The sequence below is a fragment of the Boleophthalmus pectinirostris genome, unplaced genomic scaffold (assembly GCF_026225935.1).
Source record: "Boleophthalmus pectinirostris isolate CB_2022bp ecotype Guang Dong unplaced genomic scaffold, ASM2622593v1 HiC_scaffold_407, whole genome shotgun sequence".
Taxonomy (NCBI): Eukaryota; Metazoa; Chordata; class Actinopteri; order Gobiiformes; family Gobiidae; genus Boleophthalmus; species Boleophthalmus pectinirostris.
Window position 1 is genome coordinate 30,672 of NW_026571356.1, and position 19,329 is coordinate 50,000.

A 19,329-nucleotide genomic window follows, 5' to 3' on the forward strand; every position below is an offset into this window, starting at 1 on the left:
AGGAAGTCAAACAGAACAGAATGTGCTGTACTAATCTGATTGAAAAACACACTGCCCTCAACTGTGACTACGAGAGGAAATAGATGTTTCAAATCAGCGGCTAAAAAGAGGATCCTCTGACAGCAGAAACAGAGAGAGTAGACAACTATTTAGTTCTTTTATGAGAAGATAGCATGTACCAGTGAGTATAAGATAGACTGGGAAAGGGGGGTTGGGTGTTCAAACATGGCGATCAAAATAAGACTGGGGAACATAATGCTCTTTGTTTGTGTCCTATAGGTGCATGACAGTAATCTTCCCAGTGACTCCTGTACCTTGCACTATAGTACTAGCTCAAAATGTATGCAGTAAAGTTTAATGATATAAAACAAAAATGTAATGTAATAAATAAATAAATAAATAACTTTATATATAAAATACTATATGGGTCAGAGTCTGATGAGATTGTATAGACTATGTATCTTATATATGCTTAAAAATAAAACTGTGTTATGTAACTGAAGCCTGTCTCTATTTGTATTTTTGATTTTTGATTTGTTGTATATTGGTTTGTTTTCATACCTTGTGTTAAACTTTATTAATCTGTAATTGTGTAGTCACAGAAACTTGCCTATACATATAAATTAATGTTTTTATCACAACACCATTCAGTGATTGGTTTACCACTAATTTATAGCCCATGCATTGTGCACCTGGTGACCTGTTAATAAAAGAACCGGTGCTGAAGTGAACATCAAGCAATATGAAGTGGGTCAGACAAAAAGTAAATTAAAACTTGCTGTAGAGGTGAGAAAAATAAATGTATATATATATTTTTTTTAATTACCCACATTGTTACACAGCAGTACAGTTCAGTTAATCCAGAATCCTGCCTAGTATTAATACATCTTCAAATAGCAAAAATATTCCCACAATACTTTCTCTGAACTCTCTGAGACAAATTCATTTTACATAGCAATTAAAGGTCAAAGTGTTAAACATAAAGTTTATTCTAAATGACAATCCATAATCCACAAATTTAATTTAGTTTTGTCTAAGAGGAGTGACTATGCAGCATGTTAAAAAACATATTTAAATTCCTTTTATGCCGTTCATGCCCAAAGATGCCTATCAAGAGATCTATTTCAAAAAACAAATTGTGGTGTGTGGCTCACACGGTGAAAATAAAACTATACAAACATAGTTTTATGGCCCTTGAACAGTACAGTATATGTTTCATAAACATTATTACCTACACCACCTACCTACCCATCAGGTGTAAACTCATGTGCTAGTAATAATCAAGTTAACAAATGTTCTCAGAAAAAAGGGAAAAAAAAGACAGAAACGTTTAAAGAAAAAAAGATTTGCCTAATGAAATCATCCTTAGCCCTAAACTACTTTGCATCGCTGAAATCAAAAGTTACTGATGCTTGTTCAGTGTATTTTGGGGGGATCCAAGCCTTGCCTAATTTGATGTAAATAAAGTAAACATAAACAAAATGTATATCTTACCAGTGATATCCTATTTCAGCCAAGATGACGAAAAGTAAAATCAGACAATATTATTCGTTAAACAGAACAGATAAGAACATTTGAAGTACCTATCTCCATGGTGATTAGCCTTTATTGTATCTCACTAGGGTTAGTATACCTGCCCAGATTTTTTAATGCCCAGTTTGTTTTTCATGTGGAGCCATAGCTTACTCCTGTACACTAGGTGGGGCACTAAGCACGAAAAATACTTGAACTCCTCCTCAGCCCCCACCCGGTGACGCAAATCGTGTTAGCTCCAAATGCTAACACCTGAATGATATCTACGCGTATTGGTGCTGTAAAGAACTACTGGCCACAAGGTACGCATTTTAAGACAGAATACAATGTTTTCTACACTTACTGTGCGCTACACATTTATATACACTCACTTTTGTTGAAGAAAATGTTTTTGGAACCATCTTTAGCTTGCCTAGCTTGCATTTCGCTCTTGTAGCTGTTTATGTAGTTACCATTTAATTTTTCCTCGTCTCTAATCAAACATAACGTTACACCAGTTAAACGGTTAAATGTAATACATGTTAAAAGTTAAAATTACCCAAATATAAGCTTTTATTAGTTTAAAATCTACATAGACATTTGACACAGAACAGAATCAGTTTTTTTTTTTTAAGTAAATGAGAATGCCACATTAAGCGCATAAGTGTTGTTCAGTAAATAAGTGTGTTTTATTTATTTCTCAGCAAACTTTGTGACAGTCTATATTAAATCTGAACTTGTTCTGTTTTGCATTGCTTTTTAGTAAATAATCGTTGGCTTCTTATCAAGAATAATTAGATCCTGAAAATGGGAGGTAAGACGAATGTTAAAATTTGATAAGTCTGTGCTTTTTTATTTTAGGACTTGGACTGAAACTTTTCTCATTAATATTGAATAAATTATGGGTATCATATGAAGTGACAAAATATGGCCATTATCACGCTGAATAGATTCAAGTTTGTTTTGTATTCTCTTCTATAGATCCTGCTCTCCACAGGGACTGTCCCCTTGATTGCAAGGTTTATGTTGGAAATTTGGGAAACAATGGAAACAAGACTGAACTTGAGAGAGCGTTTGGGTACTATGGTCCTCTGAGAAGTGTGTGGGTCGCCAGGAATCCACCTGGCTTTGCTTTTGTAGAGTTTGAAGATCCCAGAGATGCTTCTGATGCTGTGAGGGAACTGGATGGGAGGTAATTTGTTAAAAACATTGTTTGTTTTCTATGGAGCTCAAAATTAAACCTTACAATACAGATGTGCAAAATGTCCATTGTAAAAAGTAAAAAAAAATGCTACTTTTAATAAGGAGCTGTGTGGTAAATGCATTTTCCTCACTAGAGTCACTTTTGAAAAAAAGTTTATTATTTAAGATGTTCAAATGTCCTTTGATTTAACACTGATTAAAATTATCAGGACTGTGTCATCGCTCCTCATCGAATGGTGTTCTATTTACATCTTAGCTTAAATGTATTCTGACACTATTGTATGTACCATTGCACGTTGTGGTGTAGCACTGAAGAAGAGTCCATGTCTTCTTTCTTTAGTCAAAATAATATAAAATGTAAAGTATCACTGCATGTTTTGCACGCTTGCAACAAACAAGGCAGATTTGAAAATATACTTTTTAATTTTGCCTTAATCGGATAATAGGATCTTACTGGGTTTTGCAGGACCATGTGTGGCTGTCGTGTGCGTGTAGAATTGTCTACCGGAGAGAAGCGTTCGAGGAGTCGTGCCCCACCACCGTCATGGGGCAGGCGGCCTCGGGATGACTTCAGGAGGCGGAGTCCTCCAGTCAGGCGTCGGTATGTATTCCCCTTTTTCGTGCTAATCTGATAATAATCTATAAATCTCTTTAAACCTATATCCAACTGACAGTGAGAATGGCAATTTTCAACAGGGGTGACGTTTGGTGATTGATGTATTGGTAACTTGTCACTCCATTGTTTTTTATTTTTACTATACTGTCATATTCTTTTAAAAAATGACATTAGTAAAGTTAATGTAATATAGCAGTTTTAAAAATATATTTATAGATGCTTCCTTTTAGTTGTACATTTTGTTACCAAGTTCAGTTGGCATTATATTAATAAAGTGAACCCCGTTGCAGAGTCACCACGCTTCTCACCATCTGAGTCAATCAACTAGCCCTCTTTCAGCATCATTGACTGCTGAGCAGCGAGCCCTCTCAGCTTGGCTGGTGTTGTCACATGACCAAGGCGCCAGCCGTCAGGTCCCACCAACTAATGGTTCCTGAGCATGCAGCTCCTCCCCAGCATCCTCCTCCTCTTCTCAACTCTTATTCAGTCGCCAGTGGTCCACTTGACACTGTCAGCCAATCAGCGCCTTTACTTATCTTATCTCCAAACAACTTCAGTATCAACGGGAACAGCCCTTGGCTTACATCCCTCCCCAAAAACAACATTCAACAAACCACCAAGCAACTTCATTTCAGCATTTGCATCATGTGGCAAATCCTCTCTGCAATTTGACCTCCCTCTCCATCAGTCTGGCTTCTTTCCGTCATTTCTTTCTTGCCCAAACCCCCCCAAATAGTAAGTTGCTTTTATCCTGCTTTTTGTAGTTTGTCCTTGATGTAGCATTCAGTGCTGCCTTATAACTGTATCTCAGCAGTTATAGGCCAGTATTCTTACAGAATTATTACGGTCCTGCAGAAATCTGAACGGCCAAAACGATTTTTATTGTGAAGAAAAAATCAATTCCCATTGGTCCTCAAAAAAACTTGGCACAACATGGAGTCAGTTATAAATTATTAGATTTTTTTCCAGCTCTAAAACTGACAGAAGGCTATGTATTACTGAAGACATACTAGACATACTAGATGATCAACCTCTCTTAATATTTTGATTACAGTCCTAAATGTGGCTGCAGAATTGGTGTTCGGATCCCCATTAAACATATTTTGAGGGGCTCAAACCGATAATTCTTTATAACCGACCTGTTGCCACATTTCAACACCTAACCTAATCCCTTTGCAGGTGGCTTTTAGTTGCATATTTTATTTAACTTTTTCCCCACCATTTTTACATTCACATCTTAGATCACCGAGGAGGAGGAGCGGCAGTCGTAGCCGTAGCCGGTAAGTTGAATAAAGTTTATACATGTCCTCACTAATTACCAGGGTGTATTTAGTTATACAGTATGGTTTGTTTTCTAACAGGTCTCTGTCAAGGGAAAGGCGCAGATATCGTTCTTTGTCCAGGGAAAAGCCCCGCAAGCGCTCAAGGTCTCTCTCTAGGTCCAGGAGGTATTTAATGTTCTGTTACAATTGCAGATGGATTACTTATTTGTGTGGGAGAATTTTTGTTGTCTGTCTGCTCAGCATGTACAATCGCAAAGACTTAACTGTTTCATATATTTCATTTGTATTTTATTTACAGTCGTTCCAGGTCTTTTGAGAGGAAATGAAGATGTGAGCTATCTGCTGGATTGTGCTATGGTCAAAAAAGACATTTCAGTTGGTATTTTAATTTTCTTCACTTTTTAAACAACACAGTGTTGTTCATAACATACAATCCCCTAACTTCACAAAAAAGAAAGACTTTTGTGTGTCAGACAGTGCATGCTGTGACCTAGATACTATTTTACATATTTTTAACTGTTCATTAAAGTTTTTGTAAAGTTTGGATTTTATGTTGCTTTGCTCATGTTCACTCCTGTTACTGGCTGTTGGTTTAGATAAAGATGTCCGGACATTCTGTACATTTATGGTCTGTTGTTTTATAGGTTTCTCAGAAACACTTTTATCCACATTATGTACATTTTCAAAATGATGGTTAGAGAATCGAATCCCATGTAGCCACTTTGTCAATAAATGGCTTTCAAATGTGTTTTTTGTTTGTTTGTTTTTTGCCTCTGTGCTTTGTCTTAAGTGTAATTAACACTGGTTAAGCCAAAGTTTATGGTTTTGTAGTGTCTAAATCATAGACTGTATGGTTTATTTGCATTGGAGTAATTCTGCACATTTCTCAGGAGTCAGCTTGTCAGCCTGCTGAGACAACCTGTCAGTGGGCATTGGGCAACATTCTAAACTGAATTTCAAACTGTTGTCCCAATATATGTTGATGTTAGGTTAATAAAGGAGAAAATAATGATCATAATGGTACGTTTTATGAATTAATTCATAAACATTTTTGCTTTCAATCAAAAGCAGAAACTTGCGCAGAGGATGTCTAAATTAAGAACCAAAATATTCGGATGTTTTTAAAATAGTTAAGTTGTTTGCACACCACTTGTGGGAATACATGATATCAAATCATGTGATGTAATGTGATCCCTGTTGAAAGATTGCCCAAGTAAATTCATTGGAAACATTCAAAAATTATCTCTCTTCTTCAACAAACATTTACACAACTTCGATTACTTTGAACTGCAAACATAACTTGTGAGTATGATTTAGAGGAAGCGTGGTGGTGCCTATTAAGAGACAACTGGAAGCGTAACTCGAACAGGAAGCTGCGAGTGGTGTTGCAGAAACTTCACTTCGGTCTCACGAGTTGAGCAGTCAGTTTAAAGTGACAGTATAAAGTCCTCACGCGGGAGACAGCAGCTCAGCCAGAGCAGAGGGGTAAGTGAACATTATGTACTCTGGAAATGCCACTGAAAATGTATGCTATAGGGGCAAGTATGTTGGTCTGCTGTGTTAAAAGAACAAGTTAAATGTCTTAGAGCAACACTTATTTAAAAACTGCAATCCTACCAAGTAAAGCAAAAAGAATGTGAACAAATTAAAGCGTTAACCTACCTCTCTACCGTTCTAAAGAGCCCTACTTTGGTAAAAAAAAAAAAAAAAAAAAAGATAAATAGATATGGCATTGCAGAAACGATACTTCAAGCCCATTAATAAAGAAAGTAGTACTTAATACATTATACACATTATTGCGCGCGCGTGCACACGCACACACAATCTGATTAAATCGTTTTAGCCTCTATCAAACTGATACGCAGGTATTTATACCGGTTATTTTTTCTGCTGAAAAATAATGCTCTTAGTTTTTGCAGTTGACGAGACTTTAATAGTTAACCCCCATAAGCTGCTGTTGCGTAACTGAATGTAAACTTACTGACAATGCATGGCTAAATGTATTTTGCTCTAGGGGAGAAGACTAAAGTCATGTCTGCTTCAAAGAAAAAACGTATGGGCTCTCAACGCCGCTCTCTAAATCCAAATGTACAAGAATCTCCAGAGACCAGCGATACTGCAAAGAGTCCACCTTTACCCCAAAGTAGACAAAGAGCGGATGCAATGACTGATTTAACTTTGAATCCTGGCAGTACGGAATCAGATCCACCTATGAGGAAGAAAAAGTTGGGCTCTCAACGTGGAAATAAAGGGAAACTGCATTTTAAGGAATTGGATGTTACTACGGAGTCAAGCGACAAACCATTTGAGGAAGTGGAGGGCACTACTACACATTCACAGGCTCTGGACTATTTAGGCATTCAAAATGAAAGCATTGATGAATCACTTGAAAGAAATCCTACTGAAGGGAGTGAGGCAGTTGATGAATCTTCAGTTGCTACTATATCAGCATTAACTGAAGCCATCTTATCTGTGCCTCAAACTAGTGATATTCTGAACATCAACATGGAAACTAGATCAGATTCACCACTGAATGATGGCCAAAATAAAAAAATACCTAAAATTGCTAGTACTCAAGAGAGTGTGTTAACGGAAATGGACTTTGCACAACAAATGCCAGACATACTTGAAGCCACTCTCCCCACAGGTGTGACTGGAGAAAGCACATACCCTGTCAGATTAATAGAGCAAGAAGACATCAACATCACAGGTTCACATGACGATAATAATAAACTGAATAAAGCAGAAGACGAGGCAGGGCATATTGAAAAACCAGTTTGTCAACCAAGTGACGAGAGCTCTTTGCCAACTGCAAAAATACGAAAACTTGGCTCAAGTCGAAGGAAAAAGGAAGTCAATTTAAAGGAATTACATGATCAAGGTCATGAGTTGGCTGTGGAAAGTAACATATCTAATACATTGGAAACAACTGATCTTACAGCTGTACTAAATACCCAGGAAGTTACTGTAGACACCTCACTAGATGATGCCTACAGAGAAGAGGAGCAACCAGTAATGTATGCATCACAAAATGTCAAACATATTGAGGAACCAAAAGTTGAAGATTTGTTAGTTGATTTTGAAGACCAAGAAGTTAAAGAGACAAGATCAAATGATGATGAAAAAGTTGTTAGCCCGCAAGATCTATCTGAACTGTCATTTATAGAAATCTCTCCCACAGATGACACAATTACACCCCAGTCTTCCTCACATCCAGATATTACTGTCAGTGTGCAAGATGTTGAAGTAGCAAAAATACTAGAAACCGGTGACAGTTTCACACAGCAAGTTTTTGAGGAAACTGATGAGTCAGCAGAAAGCATAACAGTTGAGAATTCTTTAACATCAGGAATCAGAGCAGAGGGTAACGCCTGTTCAAAAGAAAACACTGGCACTTTTGAAAATGACTTTTTTGCAACAGAGGAAGAAGAAAAAAAAGAATTTGTTCATCAAGAAGTTAAAGATGAGACCTTAATTAGCAGCAGTTTGTCAAGTGAAATTCCTTCTGAATTGGAAAGGGAAATGTCTTCTATTGCACAATTGATAACAGAAGATGAAACGATTCAACTTGGTGATCCCATGTTTGGAGCACAAATGGGAATACAGTCATCAACAGAAAATCTCCTTCCTTTTGATCAACATGACAATTCTGATTTACTGAATGTTTCTGTCAGTCCTGAACCAGAAGATAAAAATGAGATGTATGCAGCACAGACTGAAAATATGGATCAAAGAACCTCATCATCTGGGAGTGTCGCTGATGAAGACAGCTCAGTGGACTCAACAAATAATAAAGACACATTTTCAGATGATAAAAGTATAAATCTAACAGAGGAACAATTAGTTAAAACTTCTACAGATGGAGTAAGCACTATCCCAGATCAAGAAGAAGATATAAAACTCAGTGATGAATCTCAAATCGTACATGAAGATAAACCTTTGGTATCTCCAAACATCAGCCTGGATGATGTTTGTGAGGGGGAGGGATTATTAAAAGCGGAAACTACAGCAGCAGTGGTTCAAGAGCCAAATTTGAAAAGCAGTACTTACCCAAATGAAAATATTAACTTTGGCCTCTTGGATGAAAAAAACAAAGAAATTGATGAGAAAAACTTTAAAGAGGAGACAATTGAAAACAGTGGTATATTGTCAAAAGAGATGTGTTCTGAAGAATCTGACATGTCAATAATGTCAAAAGATGGAGTCACTGAACCTACTGTTGAACAACCTGCATTGCATGTTACTACTGAAGACCTGCTGCACTTAGATGAAAGCAAAGAATTTGATGTACAAAATGTTAACACTCGTCTCGAGAATGTGACGCATAAAGGTGTTGATGACAACTCTGCAGGTTTAGCAGAGCTAGGGGAAAGTACAGACAAACTGCTTTTTAGTGCAACACACAGTGCAAAGAATGAGTCTGAAGGCGCTAATACTGCAGTCATTTTAGAGCAAGAACCAGAACCACTCATGAGTTCTACATTAAGCACTGATCCTAAAGAGGAAGATAAAGAGATAGAACTTGCTGATAAACAGTTTCTGAATGAACCTATCTATCCGTCTTTTCTACAAAAAGAAGAACCTCAACCAGAAGAACCACCCAGCCCAGATGTTTCAACAGAAGAACATAGTGAGGATAATAAACTAAAACAATATGTTGAGGTGGAACTGCTTGCATCGCCAAACAAGGAAAATGTTTTTGTTTTGATACAAGATTTACCTGAAGTAGCAGATGGGGAGAACCATCCAACAGAACTAAATAAAAGTAATGACAATGTTCCTATTGAGATCTCTGAAGATCAAATGGAGAAAAATGAAACAATAGTTGGTCTGCAAAAACAAGACATTTCTGACAAAGATGCAGTTCAAATTCCACATACTGATAAAATAAATACATCTCTGGCTTCTCCACATCCAGATGCTTCTGTTGGTGAGGAAGATGGGACTAATGAAGGCTCACAGCTCATAGGAAACAGAAGAAAACTTGGGTCTAGCCGCAGAACCAAAAAGCAAAGACAGGTTAATAATGAATCAAAGGAGACTGATGTTACACCAAATGAAAGGAGTGCAGTAACTCAAGTAGAGTCTGTAATTGAGGAACAGAACCAAGAATTCTGTATTGTTGAACAGGCGACTGGGCAAGAATTGGACAAAAGCTCCGTACAAGTTCATGATGAGGCCTCGGAGCCAGTTGAAGACATTGTAATCACTGATAAAAACTTAAAATCAACAAAAGTGACAGCATTGTTTGAGGATTATTTTGTAAAGGATATTGTCAAGGACAATGCATTAAAAAGTGAAAACATCCAATCCAATGTTACAGACAGTGTATTAAAAGTGGATTCATCATTCAGACAGGAATCACCCAAAGAACCTCAAGACACTGAAGAGAATGATTTAGAAACTGGAATTTATGCATTAAAAGAGCCAATAAATGTTCATCAGTTAACGTATTTATCAGATAATGAGACACATGAAGAAATAGATACCTCTTTGCTACAAGCTGAGCATCCAGATCAGGTGGAAACTATTGGAGAACCCTCTGAAGCTGTGCAGTTGGTTAATGCACCTAATACTGACCCACACCATGGTCGGAGAAGAAAACTGGGTTCAAGTCAAAGAATGAAAGCAAGAAAACCAGAATTAACCACCGCAAATGATGAACCAGTCAATGAAAGCCAAGATATTGATAAGGTCACAGAGTTTGTGCAGTCAACTGCAACAGAAGATTTACCACAAAAAGAGCTAAATAGTCTTAACTTTGCATCAGAAATAGAGGCAGAACTAACAAATCAAAGCAATGCAAAACCTGCAGACAAAATATTTGTATTATCTGACAAAGAGCAGACTGTTGACAGTGAATTCTCCAACCAAGACAAGGAGAGGAATATCCAAGAAAATAAATCAGTTGAAGTCGAAAGTAGTTTTACAGTAGATCTGAATGACAAAGCAGAAGCAGATTCACCACACAATGCTGATGTACTCCAGGATAACACAAAGGGAGGATCAGAGGAAGTGATCACTGCAAAAAGTGAAGTTTTAATGCAATCAGCTGTAACAGATGCAGCAAACATACCAAAGAATCAACAAGAAGTTCAAGACATGGAGTTTTTAAAGACAACTTCTGAACCCAAAAGAAGAAAGATGGGCTCAACTCGGAAATCACAGCTCAATAGGAAGCAACAAGATGAAGAGCAATCCCCAGAAGACAATGCAGCCATTTTTGACATCACAGCAGCTATACATGGGGAAAAAAGTATTGCAGTTGTTGATGAAGAAGATGTTAGCATTGCCACTGTTAGCCCTGTTAAAGATGAACAGCAAAATGAAGATAGCGCAGAAATGCAAATGGTAGCGCAAGAAAGTAAGAAGGATGAGGCTTTGCCAGTAGAGGAAGCTGCACTGATAGAAGTCATAAATAAAGATGCAACACACAATCTTCAACCTATTACCAGTGAGGAAATTCAACCATCAAGCCCAGGCAAAAGGAGAAAAATGGGTTCCACTCGTAAGAATTTATCAACTAAAAAAGAAAGTTCACTAGAGGAAATAGTCACTCCTATAAATGTCGAAAAAGAGGCAGTTATGAATGTTTCAAATGAAAATATTGAAAGTAAAGAACCCAGTGCCTTACTTATACATGAAGCATCCGTGCATCAACAACCACCAGAGGAAGAAACCCCTCTCAGCCAACAAAACAAGCAGTTGAGACCTGAGTCAGAGTTAGAGGTCTCTCCCCACCCTGATGTAATGACAGAAGATGCAGCTATAGCAAGAAGAAGAAAAATGGGGTCACATAGAAAACCCCACACTGATCAAAGCATCAGGCAGGTAAAGGGCACTGAAGAGAGCCTGCATCCACTAGAAGGACCAAGAACAGAGTCACCAAAAACAGGTCAAACAGAGGTATGATTTTATTTAACATTTTTATTTTATTTTATTTTATATTATTACAGGTCAAAGGTACACCACCTGCTTGTCTCCCTGGAGATGTTAGTGTCTAGCCTGAAATGTTCTATAGTGACATTAAATTACACAAAATTGACTCTTATGAGCTTTAAACCATGTTAGAATGTTGTTACCTCATCAAACATACTGTACCTGGAGTTGTGTTTTGTTTCATTCACACATGATGGAGTAATCCTGGATTATCTCCAAAAATTCAAAACGCTCCCCCCTTGTGATGTCATAAAAGATGTTTTAGACCTCAGCCTAAATATACTCAGTGTATGTGTTAAACATGGGCGAATGAAACGCAACTCCAGGTATGTTTTTGATAAGGAAATATTATAACACAAAAAAATAAGCTATAGTGTGATACAGTTAAGTTAAACAGCAATTCCATGGAGACTTTACTACACTATATTACTGGTCAGATCTGAGGAGAGGCGAACCTGTCTTCTGTAAAAATTATTTATTATTAATTATTTTTATCTATAATTCAGTAAATGTAAGATGATTTTAATGCCATACTGTGGAACTTTCGGTGCAACCATAGACCGTATATATACTGTAAGCCATATATACCGTACATATGACCGTATGTACTTTTTTTATACAGTCTATGGATGCAACGGAGAGAGGCAGGTGGTGCACCAGAAAAATTAAGATAGTGCATTGTTAATTTAAATGTTTACCTTTACTAGTATGTTCTATTTGAACAAACACTTTGTTTCAAGAAGTGGTCACAAAAAAAAAGAGGAAGATGTGGTGGGCATTGCTGTTTCATCGATGTTGTGAACATACTTTTGAAAGTATTTTGAAAGCTTCTTCATTTTGATATTGTAAGCAAACATTACAGTAGCTTGCTCTTATGCTCCATCTTTGTTATTGTCTTTACAGGAAAGAGACAACAAAGCCTTTTCCACTGCCTCTGCTTTCAATATTAAAGGGGACACTAGGCCTGTGGGGTGAGTCTTAATCAATATGAAGCAGTGACTCTTAAGTGGTGGATCAAGAATCCAAATATGTGCAAATGTGATTTCATGTTCTATGCATAAATTTCCTAAAGGACTATATTTTTTTTTCCACTACAGTCAGAAAATTCCACAACAACTGCCTCAACCGTCTATGAATGTTCGCCGGGCCCAGCAGAGTAATATCAGGCTTGCTGCAGGTAAATCAGACCTAAATATAATTTTTTCCTACATTCAAGTGTCAAAGCTGGTGTAATGATTCAAGAGTAATGAAATGATCACTTGTACCTGACACATCCACAAGTAGATTATTATGTGTTTTTGTGTATTTATTATTAATAGTAATCCAGAAATTGCACCAATGGAAATTGTGTTGTATGCATATCCTTTCTAGACCTTCTTAACCCCACATGAGTCACATGACCTTTACTCAGCATTATTGACTGCCCCACTAAAATATAAATAAAATAAAATAATCTAAATGTTTTCCAAGTTATACTTCAAGTGTACTTGATTCTGGGGCTTAAACAGTGCCTCTCCAGCCATAAAGTATGACATTGCCTAACATCTTCTTCAGGTTATGATCTGAGTGTCAGTAAGTATGAGGTCATCATGATTGGAGACAGCAGTGTGGGCAAGACCTCATTCATGCAGAGGGCTCAGAGTGGCAAGTTTTCCTCAGATATCCCTGCATCTATTGGTAGGAGTCAAGCATATAATTAAAATACTTTTACTGATGCCAGTGCTTTCATATTTATCTCTCTGTTTTACTTATGCTAAGATCTTTGTTATTGACTCCAGGAATGGATTCATACAAGTGGACAGTGGTTGTGGATGGGAAAACTGTTGTGCTGCATCTATGGGATACAGCTGGGCAGGAGAGGTATGTATTATTATGTAGTAATTCAAAAGTACAGTATTTATATCATTTTTGTTTTATAAACGTCAAAAGCATAACAAAAGCACATGCTATTTGTTCTCAAGCTCTTTTCCACTGCTGTGCACAATTGGATATATGACAAGAGTAATTGGTTGTCATTGAGTCCAAGACAATTTGTTCCTCTTTTAAGACTGAGTTATTCCCTGTTCTCAAAGAGACAGCCTGTTCTCTGTGCAGGTCTACAGAAAGGATTTGCGAAATATACTTACTTATGTACATATGAGCTGGAGCTAGGAGTTTGTTAGTAGTTTAAATGAGTCTACCAACAGCTCCCTGATCATGAGGCGTGCCCTTTGGGCCAAGTTGAAACCTGCTGCAGAACAGGTTTGGCACGTCATTGCCAGCTGTTGGAACACCTCTATTAGATGTATATTTGCACACTTAATTATAGTGATATTTAGTTTCATAAATGTAAATGTAATTACTTGAAAGATATTGAAATGGGCCACAATGTGAACATCCATGTCTTTGTATTAGCCCCAACTCCAATTAATTTAAGAGGGTTGTGTCAGAAAGAGGTATTAAAGCAGTTACTGTTGCCTCAACTACAAATAAATGTCGCCATAGTGCATTTCACAATTAGTTTATGTTCTAATAATCTCTTTATGACATTTGTAGATTTCACAGCATGACTAAACAGATCTTCCACCGAGCCCAGGCATTTCTCTTGATGTATGACATTACCTGTGCTCAGACTTTTACAGCTGTGACTTACTGGGCAAACTGTATCAAGGTAGGTGCATAAAACATCTCCAATATGTTTTTACTTTACCTATCATGGGCTTCTGAATGATAAAAAAATGAAGGCTGTTGCCATAGCAATTAACAATGTAAAACATTCTATCTTTTGACTGGGAAACAATCCAATGAAGGAAGAAGCTTTTGGTTGATGACAAAATTATACTTTTATACTGATGCATGTGCAACATACCAATCTTGCTCTATAACTGTTTTTGTAGGAAGGAGCTGGAGAGAATGTAGTTATTTTACTACTTGGGAATAAGAGTGACAGCAAAGAACGAAAAGTTAGAACAGTGGAGGGAGAACTTCTTGCCCAGGTAAAAATATCCTTTAAATGTTATCTGTTGGCATCCTTATAATTTATATCTGCAAGATATAAGATACATATTTTCATATATCAACAGGAGAATGACTTTGCCTTCCTTGAGTGCAGTGCTGCTACAGGTGAAAATGTTATTGAAGCTCTGGAAACAGTTGCCAGGTAACACTCCAGTTTACATAATCCTCCATAATTATTATATTTTTATGTTCCTTGTATGTTTTCTTGTTGTCAGGCTGTTGAGTCAAAAGGCAGCCAGACGGGAGGAGCCTCTGGTGTTGCGTAAACCTGAACCAAGAAACAAGGGATGTTGCTAAATATGGCAACACATTATTGTGAATAGATGAGTAAAAAGTCATTATATTATATTTTTAAAAGCATAAAAGGAATTTAACTATATCATTTTATCTGTAAAGTAACTGTTGCATGGAAAAAGATTTTGTACATTTAGGTTGAATGTTGTGACTTTGAATTAAGGGATAGCTTTAAATTGTGTAAATTTGCTTTAAATACTGTAACTATAATAGCCTATCTATACAATCAAAACATGTGGGAAGTATGGGAGGAAGTAATTTCTACTTTTGCACAACCAATGCCACTTTTGCAATTCTTTGTGACTTGTGTATTTTTATATATTCTGTAGCCTACTTGTTTTTGTTGGCAACCACAATGCAACACAATCTATTAAACTGTTACAGTTTAGCAGTCTAAACCTAAAGTATGACAACATGATGCACTCAAGGTTAATTTGTCCTTGCAAAGGCTGCCTCTTATTCCTCCTCTGCAGCAACAACATTGAAATAACTTTAAGGTACACGTTGCTGGAAATTGATTCCAATAATTCAATCTATTTACCCGGCCAGCCAGAACTGCATGCTTTACAAATAGAATGTAGACGGGATTGGGATTGGTCAGGCAATTAAGCTCTCACAGTTCTCAAAGTGGAGGTAACAGGGTGATGAGGTGGGGGTTGTGTGTTTTAGTGAAATAAACCACTCAAAACAAATTCAAAACTACTTTTCAATGTTGTGAAACATGAAAATATTACCCAGGTCAATCTTATTTTTCAGTGGGCAGTTAATGAAAGTAAAAATTCTTAAAGTAAACTTTTTTTAATAGAAATTAAAAAAAATATACACATATATTTAATTGAAAGCATCTATTCTATGTGTTGTATTCTGACTGGTGGATATGTCCCTTTCCTCCACATGTAGCTCTGAGTTTTTGTTTTGTTCTCTGGTGTCTCTTTTCCTCTTCTTTGTGGTGTGGCACTGTTGTATGGCATTCATAACTTCTGCAGCAGTCCATTGGTTATGAGTGAGGGCATGGTGCACAGTGAATCTGCCATCTCTAGTCCGTCGAATTCCTTTACAAACTGCTGTGCTGCGTAGCTCCAGTCCGATCTCATGCACCACTTTACAGAGGTATTTCTGTGTTTCATTTATAACCTGCACCTCTGCAATGGATACAAATGAATTAATAGACCATAGAACAGGGCAGTATTAACAAAAAGTTGTTTTTTTTTTTACTTCCCAGATAATAATTAGATAGTATCAGAAATGTGCTAGAATGTGCTCTAACCTCTTGCTTGAGATTCAAGTATTGCACAATTGTCTTTTAGAGCATTTTGTAGATGTCCATGTCCAATAACACTCTTTAGTCTAATTGAACATACCTTCAAACCAGATCTGACCTCAAACAGATCTGTTAAGTTTAGGGAATTAGATTTAGAATTTGTCTCTTCCTTCATTTTCAAGATACTCTGGTTTTCAGTTCATTGCTAGTGGGTGCACCTGTCAGTTTAGTTTACATACCTAAAGTAAAGTTGGGAGGCTCAAAGCAAATGCACCGCAGGCGTAAAAGAATAGGCACTGACTTTTCCTCTGGTCCCAATAGACCTTGAACTGCCATTTCATATGCTTCTTGTGAGCGCATATCCACCCTTGAATACCTACAAATCAAAACACAACAAGATCAAAAGTTATTCTAATGCAGTGCTTGCATCCTTTCATTGTAATTACAAATGCTCTCTTACTTACGTTAGCAGTGCTTTTTGATTGGCTCCCTGCAGCATTGCCAAGACCTTTTCAAGTTTATCCTGTGTGATGTGACCTATTCAGACAATACTTGACAAATTAGTTTGCAATCATCATAAAATAAATATTGGTATGTAAAAAGAACATTACTATAAGTGGATCTTTCTATAATACGGCCTTGGTTTGAAAAGTCATCCGTCGCACTCCCAAACACTCCCTCAACTGTATAGTCCTGTAGAGAGGGAAGGGGAAAAAAAAAAATATATATATATATATATATATATATATATATATAATATATATATATATATATATATATATATATATATATATATATATATATATATATATATATATATATATATATATATATATATATATATATATATATATATATATATATATATATATCACAATAATGTGTTTTTGTTTTGTTTATTTTTAAAAAATGACAACATTTCTCACCCTTGTGACACGAGAATTGTAAAGGTCATTCAAAACTTTGTTTGCATTTCCAATGCCAAGAACTGGGACAAAAATATAGAAATTACAATAAAATGCATAAGACAATCCACGTTTCTGTGTTTCTTGTTGTGTATTATACCTAAAACACCAGAAGAAAAAGCATCCAGTCGATGGCCCACTCCAACTTTAATGTGCTGAAAATCAGGTCCGGTGACTGAAAAAAAAATTAACATTAAATTTAAATTGAGAATATTTTCCTCATGAAAACATTATGCACCTTTAACATCAATGAAAGAGAGTAGACGTATAGCAAGCAGCATTAGGAAGGACAGTATAATAGCACAGTACATACCCAGCGGATGCTTGGACAGAACTGGCACACTGGCAGCTGACAGGGTGAGTGCCTTAGGAGCATCTTCATCTTTTGTGCTGTCTTGGGATAACAAATAGCGCACCTCTCGTGGCACAGGACGGGACGCTGAGGCGTTTAAATCTAAAACAAGACATAAAAAGATAAGAAAATATAGTGCTAGAAAGCTCGAAGATGTCAAGGCGTACTGACCTTTGAGAAGATTGGTTTCTACTGTGTCCCGGACCAATTTCCAATGAACACCCGGGGGTTTGTACACACAGAACAAGCCCTGCAACCTCCGATAATGCCTGGCGGCCATAGTCGTATTATAGCAAGTATTTTACTCACATGATCTTAAACTAACTATATTTCACCGTAAAACTACACACAACCCATATCAACATTAGCTAGCTGCGTGTGTCTAACGCATGCGCAATTATGTTTGTTGTTGTTCTGTGCCGCGGCATGTTTCTCTACCGCCGTCTACTGGAGTGGCTGTACTGACTAGAATAAAATGTAATAACAATATTTATAGGGCATTCGCATATATAATCACTTAAATTCGATTGAACACGATTTGCGAATATCTTCGTTAAAAGTGAACCTTAGATTAATAAAAAATCAAAGAGATTTTAAAAATAAAAATAAAAATAAACTTTTCGCAGGAGGCGTTCCTTCCTTTTGTCGTAGAAGAAGACCAATGTTTCGGAAGTATTTTTGGCTGGTCAGTTTGGTGTCATCTGCTGCATAATTTGGGTGAGTTTTAGAGGATCATCAAATATTGTTGGACATCTATGCCATTTATTTGCATGTCTGTATCACGATCTTATAGCTTGATGTTTGTTTTATTATTGAAGTCCTGTGGCTGTTCTGATATTGGACTTTTGTGTAGACAAGCATAAGATGGACTGAACTAAGTGTAAATGAATCTTTAACCTCAAGAAGGTCTATGTTGTGTTCATTTACATTTAAGATATGTGATGCACTGTTAATCATAGACACTGTTCTGTTTATGAGTTCATCTAGTAAGCTCCCCTTGTCTTCCTGAAGGTGTGATGCGTGCTGCTTTGAAATGGGTGCTGTGGGACGTCAAGGACACTCTGCTAAAGGTGCGTTTTTCAGTGGGAGAGCAGTACTGCAGAGAGGCTGAGAGAATAGGCCTCAATCTCAAGCCTGTGGAGGTCAACTCTGCTTTTCGTCAGACATATAAAAGTTACTCAAGCAGATATCCCAACTATGGCATTGCTCAAGGTCTGAATGGACACAGTTGGTGGACCGGTGTGGTGCAAGACACTTTTTCTTTATGTGGGGTTCAAGATCCTGCACTTCTTCAGACAGTATCACACAATCTCTATCACAACTTCTGCAATGCTCAGAACTGGGAGGTAAATCAAATGAAATATACTGTTTAAGATAGTTAAAATAATAATAAATGAATGGATTTTGTTACAGGTGTTTGACGATTCCAAAAAGGTTCTGGAGGCTTGCTCTTCCCTTGGGCTGAAGCAGGGTGTAGTGTCCAACTTTGATAAGCGCTTGGAAGCCATTTTGAAATCATGTGATCTGTTGTCACACTTCAGTTTTCTGATGACCTCAGAGGCGGCTGGTGTAGCCAAACCTAGTTCTCTCATTTTTGAACAGGCTCTGCATAACTGTGAGGTCTCTGCTACACAAGTGGCTCATGTTGGAGACCATTACATCAATGATTACCTTGCCTCTCGTTCTATTGGCATCCATGGCTTTCTTTTAGACAGAGACAACAAATACAATCAGTCTGGCATTGTTCCTAAAGAACACTGTCTCAACTCTTTAGAAGAGCTGCCATCACGACTGCAGGAGCAGATGGACTGAGGCTGAGAGTTAGGTGTTCAGAAATGAACAGTGATGAAGTTTAGTCAGACATTTTCAGGCTGGCTTAACAAAGAAATTCAAGACATTTATTGTAA

At 37.0% G+C, this 19,329-nt stretch overlaps 4 protein-coding genes across 5 annotated transcripts; 3 read left to right on the forward strand and 1 right to left on the reverse strand.

Annotated features, from left to right (window-relative positions):
• The first annotated feature begins 575 nt into the window (after nt 1–575).
• On the forward strand, nt 576–5,362 carry srsf3a (serine and arginine rich splicing factor 3a). Its single transcript, XM_020934065.2, has 7 exons — nt 576–1,835; nt 2,276–2,326; nt 2,494–2,704; nt 3,182–3,316; nt 4,573–4,611; nt 4,693–4,779; nt 4,913–5,362. Exons 2-7 carry the CDS (start codon nt 2,320–2,322, stop codon nt 4,938–4,940), a joined length of 507 nt encoding a protein of 168 aa, XP_020789724.1. The 5' UTR covers nt 576–1,835; nt 2,276–2,319; the 3' UTR covers nt 4,941–5,362.
• Nucleotides 5,363–5,824: 462 nt separating this feature from the next.
• On the forward strand, nt 5,825–15,147 carry rab44 (RAB44, member RAS oncogene family). Of its 2 annotated transcripts, XM_020934043.2 has the most exons (10): nt 5,825–6,099; nt 6,629–11,520; nt 12,457–12,524; nt 12,651–12,730; nt 13,108–13,230; nt 13,332–13,413; nt 14,089–14,203; nt 14,430–14,528; nt 14,616–14,692; nt 14,766–15,147. In XM_020934043.2, exons 2-10 carry the CDS (start codon nt 6,646–6,648, stop codon nt 14,845–14,847), a joined length of 5,601 nt encoding a protein of 1,866 aa, XP_020789702.1. In that variant the 5' UTR covers nt 5,825–6,099; nt 6,629–6,645; the 3' UTR covers nt 14,848–15,147. The 2 variants fall into 2 exon arrangements, with proteins under 2 accessions (XP_020789702.1, XP_020789701.1); XM_020934042.2 differs by lacking the exon at nt 5,825–6,099 and having other exon boundaries at nt 6,110–11,520.
• A 476-nt stretch (nt 15,148–15,623) lies between these two features.
• trub2 (TruB pseudouridine (psi) synthase family member 2) lies at nt 15,624–17,890 on the reverse strand. The gene is made up of 8 exons (XM_020934056.2): nt 17,594–17,890; nt 17,384–17,524; nt 17,171–17,245; nt 17,032–17,093; nt 16,717–16,798; nt 16,570–16,642; nt 16,345–16,481; nt 15,624–15,986 (listed from the first exon to the last, which is right to left on the reverse strand). Exons 1-8 carry the CDS (start codon nt 17,700–17,702, stop codon nt 15,676–15,678), a joined length of 990 nt encoding a protein of 329 aa, XP_020789715.1. The 5' UTR covers nt 17,703–17,890; the 3' UTR covers nt 15,624–15,675.
• A 125-nt stretch (nt 17,891–18,015) lies between these two features.
• hdhd3 (haloacid dehalogenase-like hydrolase domain containing 3) lies at nt 18,016–19,323 on the forward strand. Its single transcript, XM_020934062.2, has 3 exons — nt 18,016–18,139; nt 18,434–18,768; nt 18,836–19,323. Exons 2-3 carry the CDS (start codon nt 18,439–18,441, stop codon nt 19,232–19,234), a joined length of 729 nt encoding a protein of 242 aa, XP_020789721.1. The 5' UTR covers nt 18,016–18,139; nt 18,434–18,438; the 3' UTR covers nt 19,235–19,323.
• Nucleotides 19,324–19,329: the final 6 nt, after the last annotated feature.

What these genes read in the sequence shown, in the direction of transcription:
- srsf3a (XM_020934065.2), top strand. An exon ending in AGTCCTCCAGTCAGGCGTCG is followed by an intron (nt 3,317 to 4,572) that starts GTATGTATTCCC and finishes TTCACATCTTAG; the next exon opens with ATCACCGAGGAGGAGGAGCG. An exon ending in TCTCTCTCTAGGTCCAGGAG is followed by an intron (nt 4,780 to 4,912) that starts GTATTTAATGTT and finishes TTTTATTTACAG; the next exon opens with TCGTTCCAGGTCTTTTGAGA.
- rab44 (XM_020934042.2), top strand. Translation starts at nt 6,613, where the DNA reads ATGTATTTTGCTCTAGGGGAGAAGACTAAAGTCATGTCTGCTTCAAAG. An exon ending in CAAAAACAGGTCAAACAGAG is followed by an intron (nt 11,521 to 12,456) that starts GTATGATTTTAT and finishes TTGTCTTTACAG; the next exon opens with GAAAGAGACAACAAAGCCTT. An exon ending in AGGGAGAACTTCTTGCCCAG is followed by an intron (nt 14,529 to 14,615) that starts GTAAAAATATCC and finishes ATATATCAACAG; the next exon opens with GAGAATGACTTTGCCTTCCT.
- trub2 (XM_020934056.2), bottom strand. Translation starts at nt 17,702, where the DNA reads ATGGCCGCCAGGCATTATCGGAGGTTGCAGGGCTTGTTCTGTGTGTAC. An exon ending in TCTGTCCAAGCATCCGCTGG is followed by an intron (nt 17,246 to 17,383) that starts GTATGTACTGTG and finishes TTTTTTTTTCAG; the next exon opens with TCACCGGACCTGATTTTCAG. An exon ending in GCCTCCCAACTTTACTTTAG is followed by an intron (nt 15,987 to 16,344) that starts GTATGTAAACTA and finishes TATCCATTGCAG; the next exon opens with AGGTGCAGGTTATAAATGAA.
- hdhd3 (XM_020934062.2), top strand. Translation starts at nt 18,439, where the DNA reads ATGCGTGCTGCTTTGAAATGGGTGCTGTGGGACGTCAAGGACACTCTG. An exon ending in GCAATGCTCAGAACTGGGAG is followed by an intron (nt 18,769 to 18,835) that starts GTAAATCAAATG and finishes ATTTTGTTACAG; the next exon opens with GTGTTTGACGATTCCAAAAA.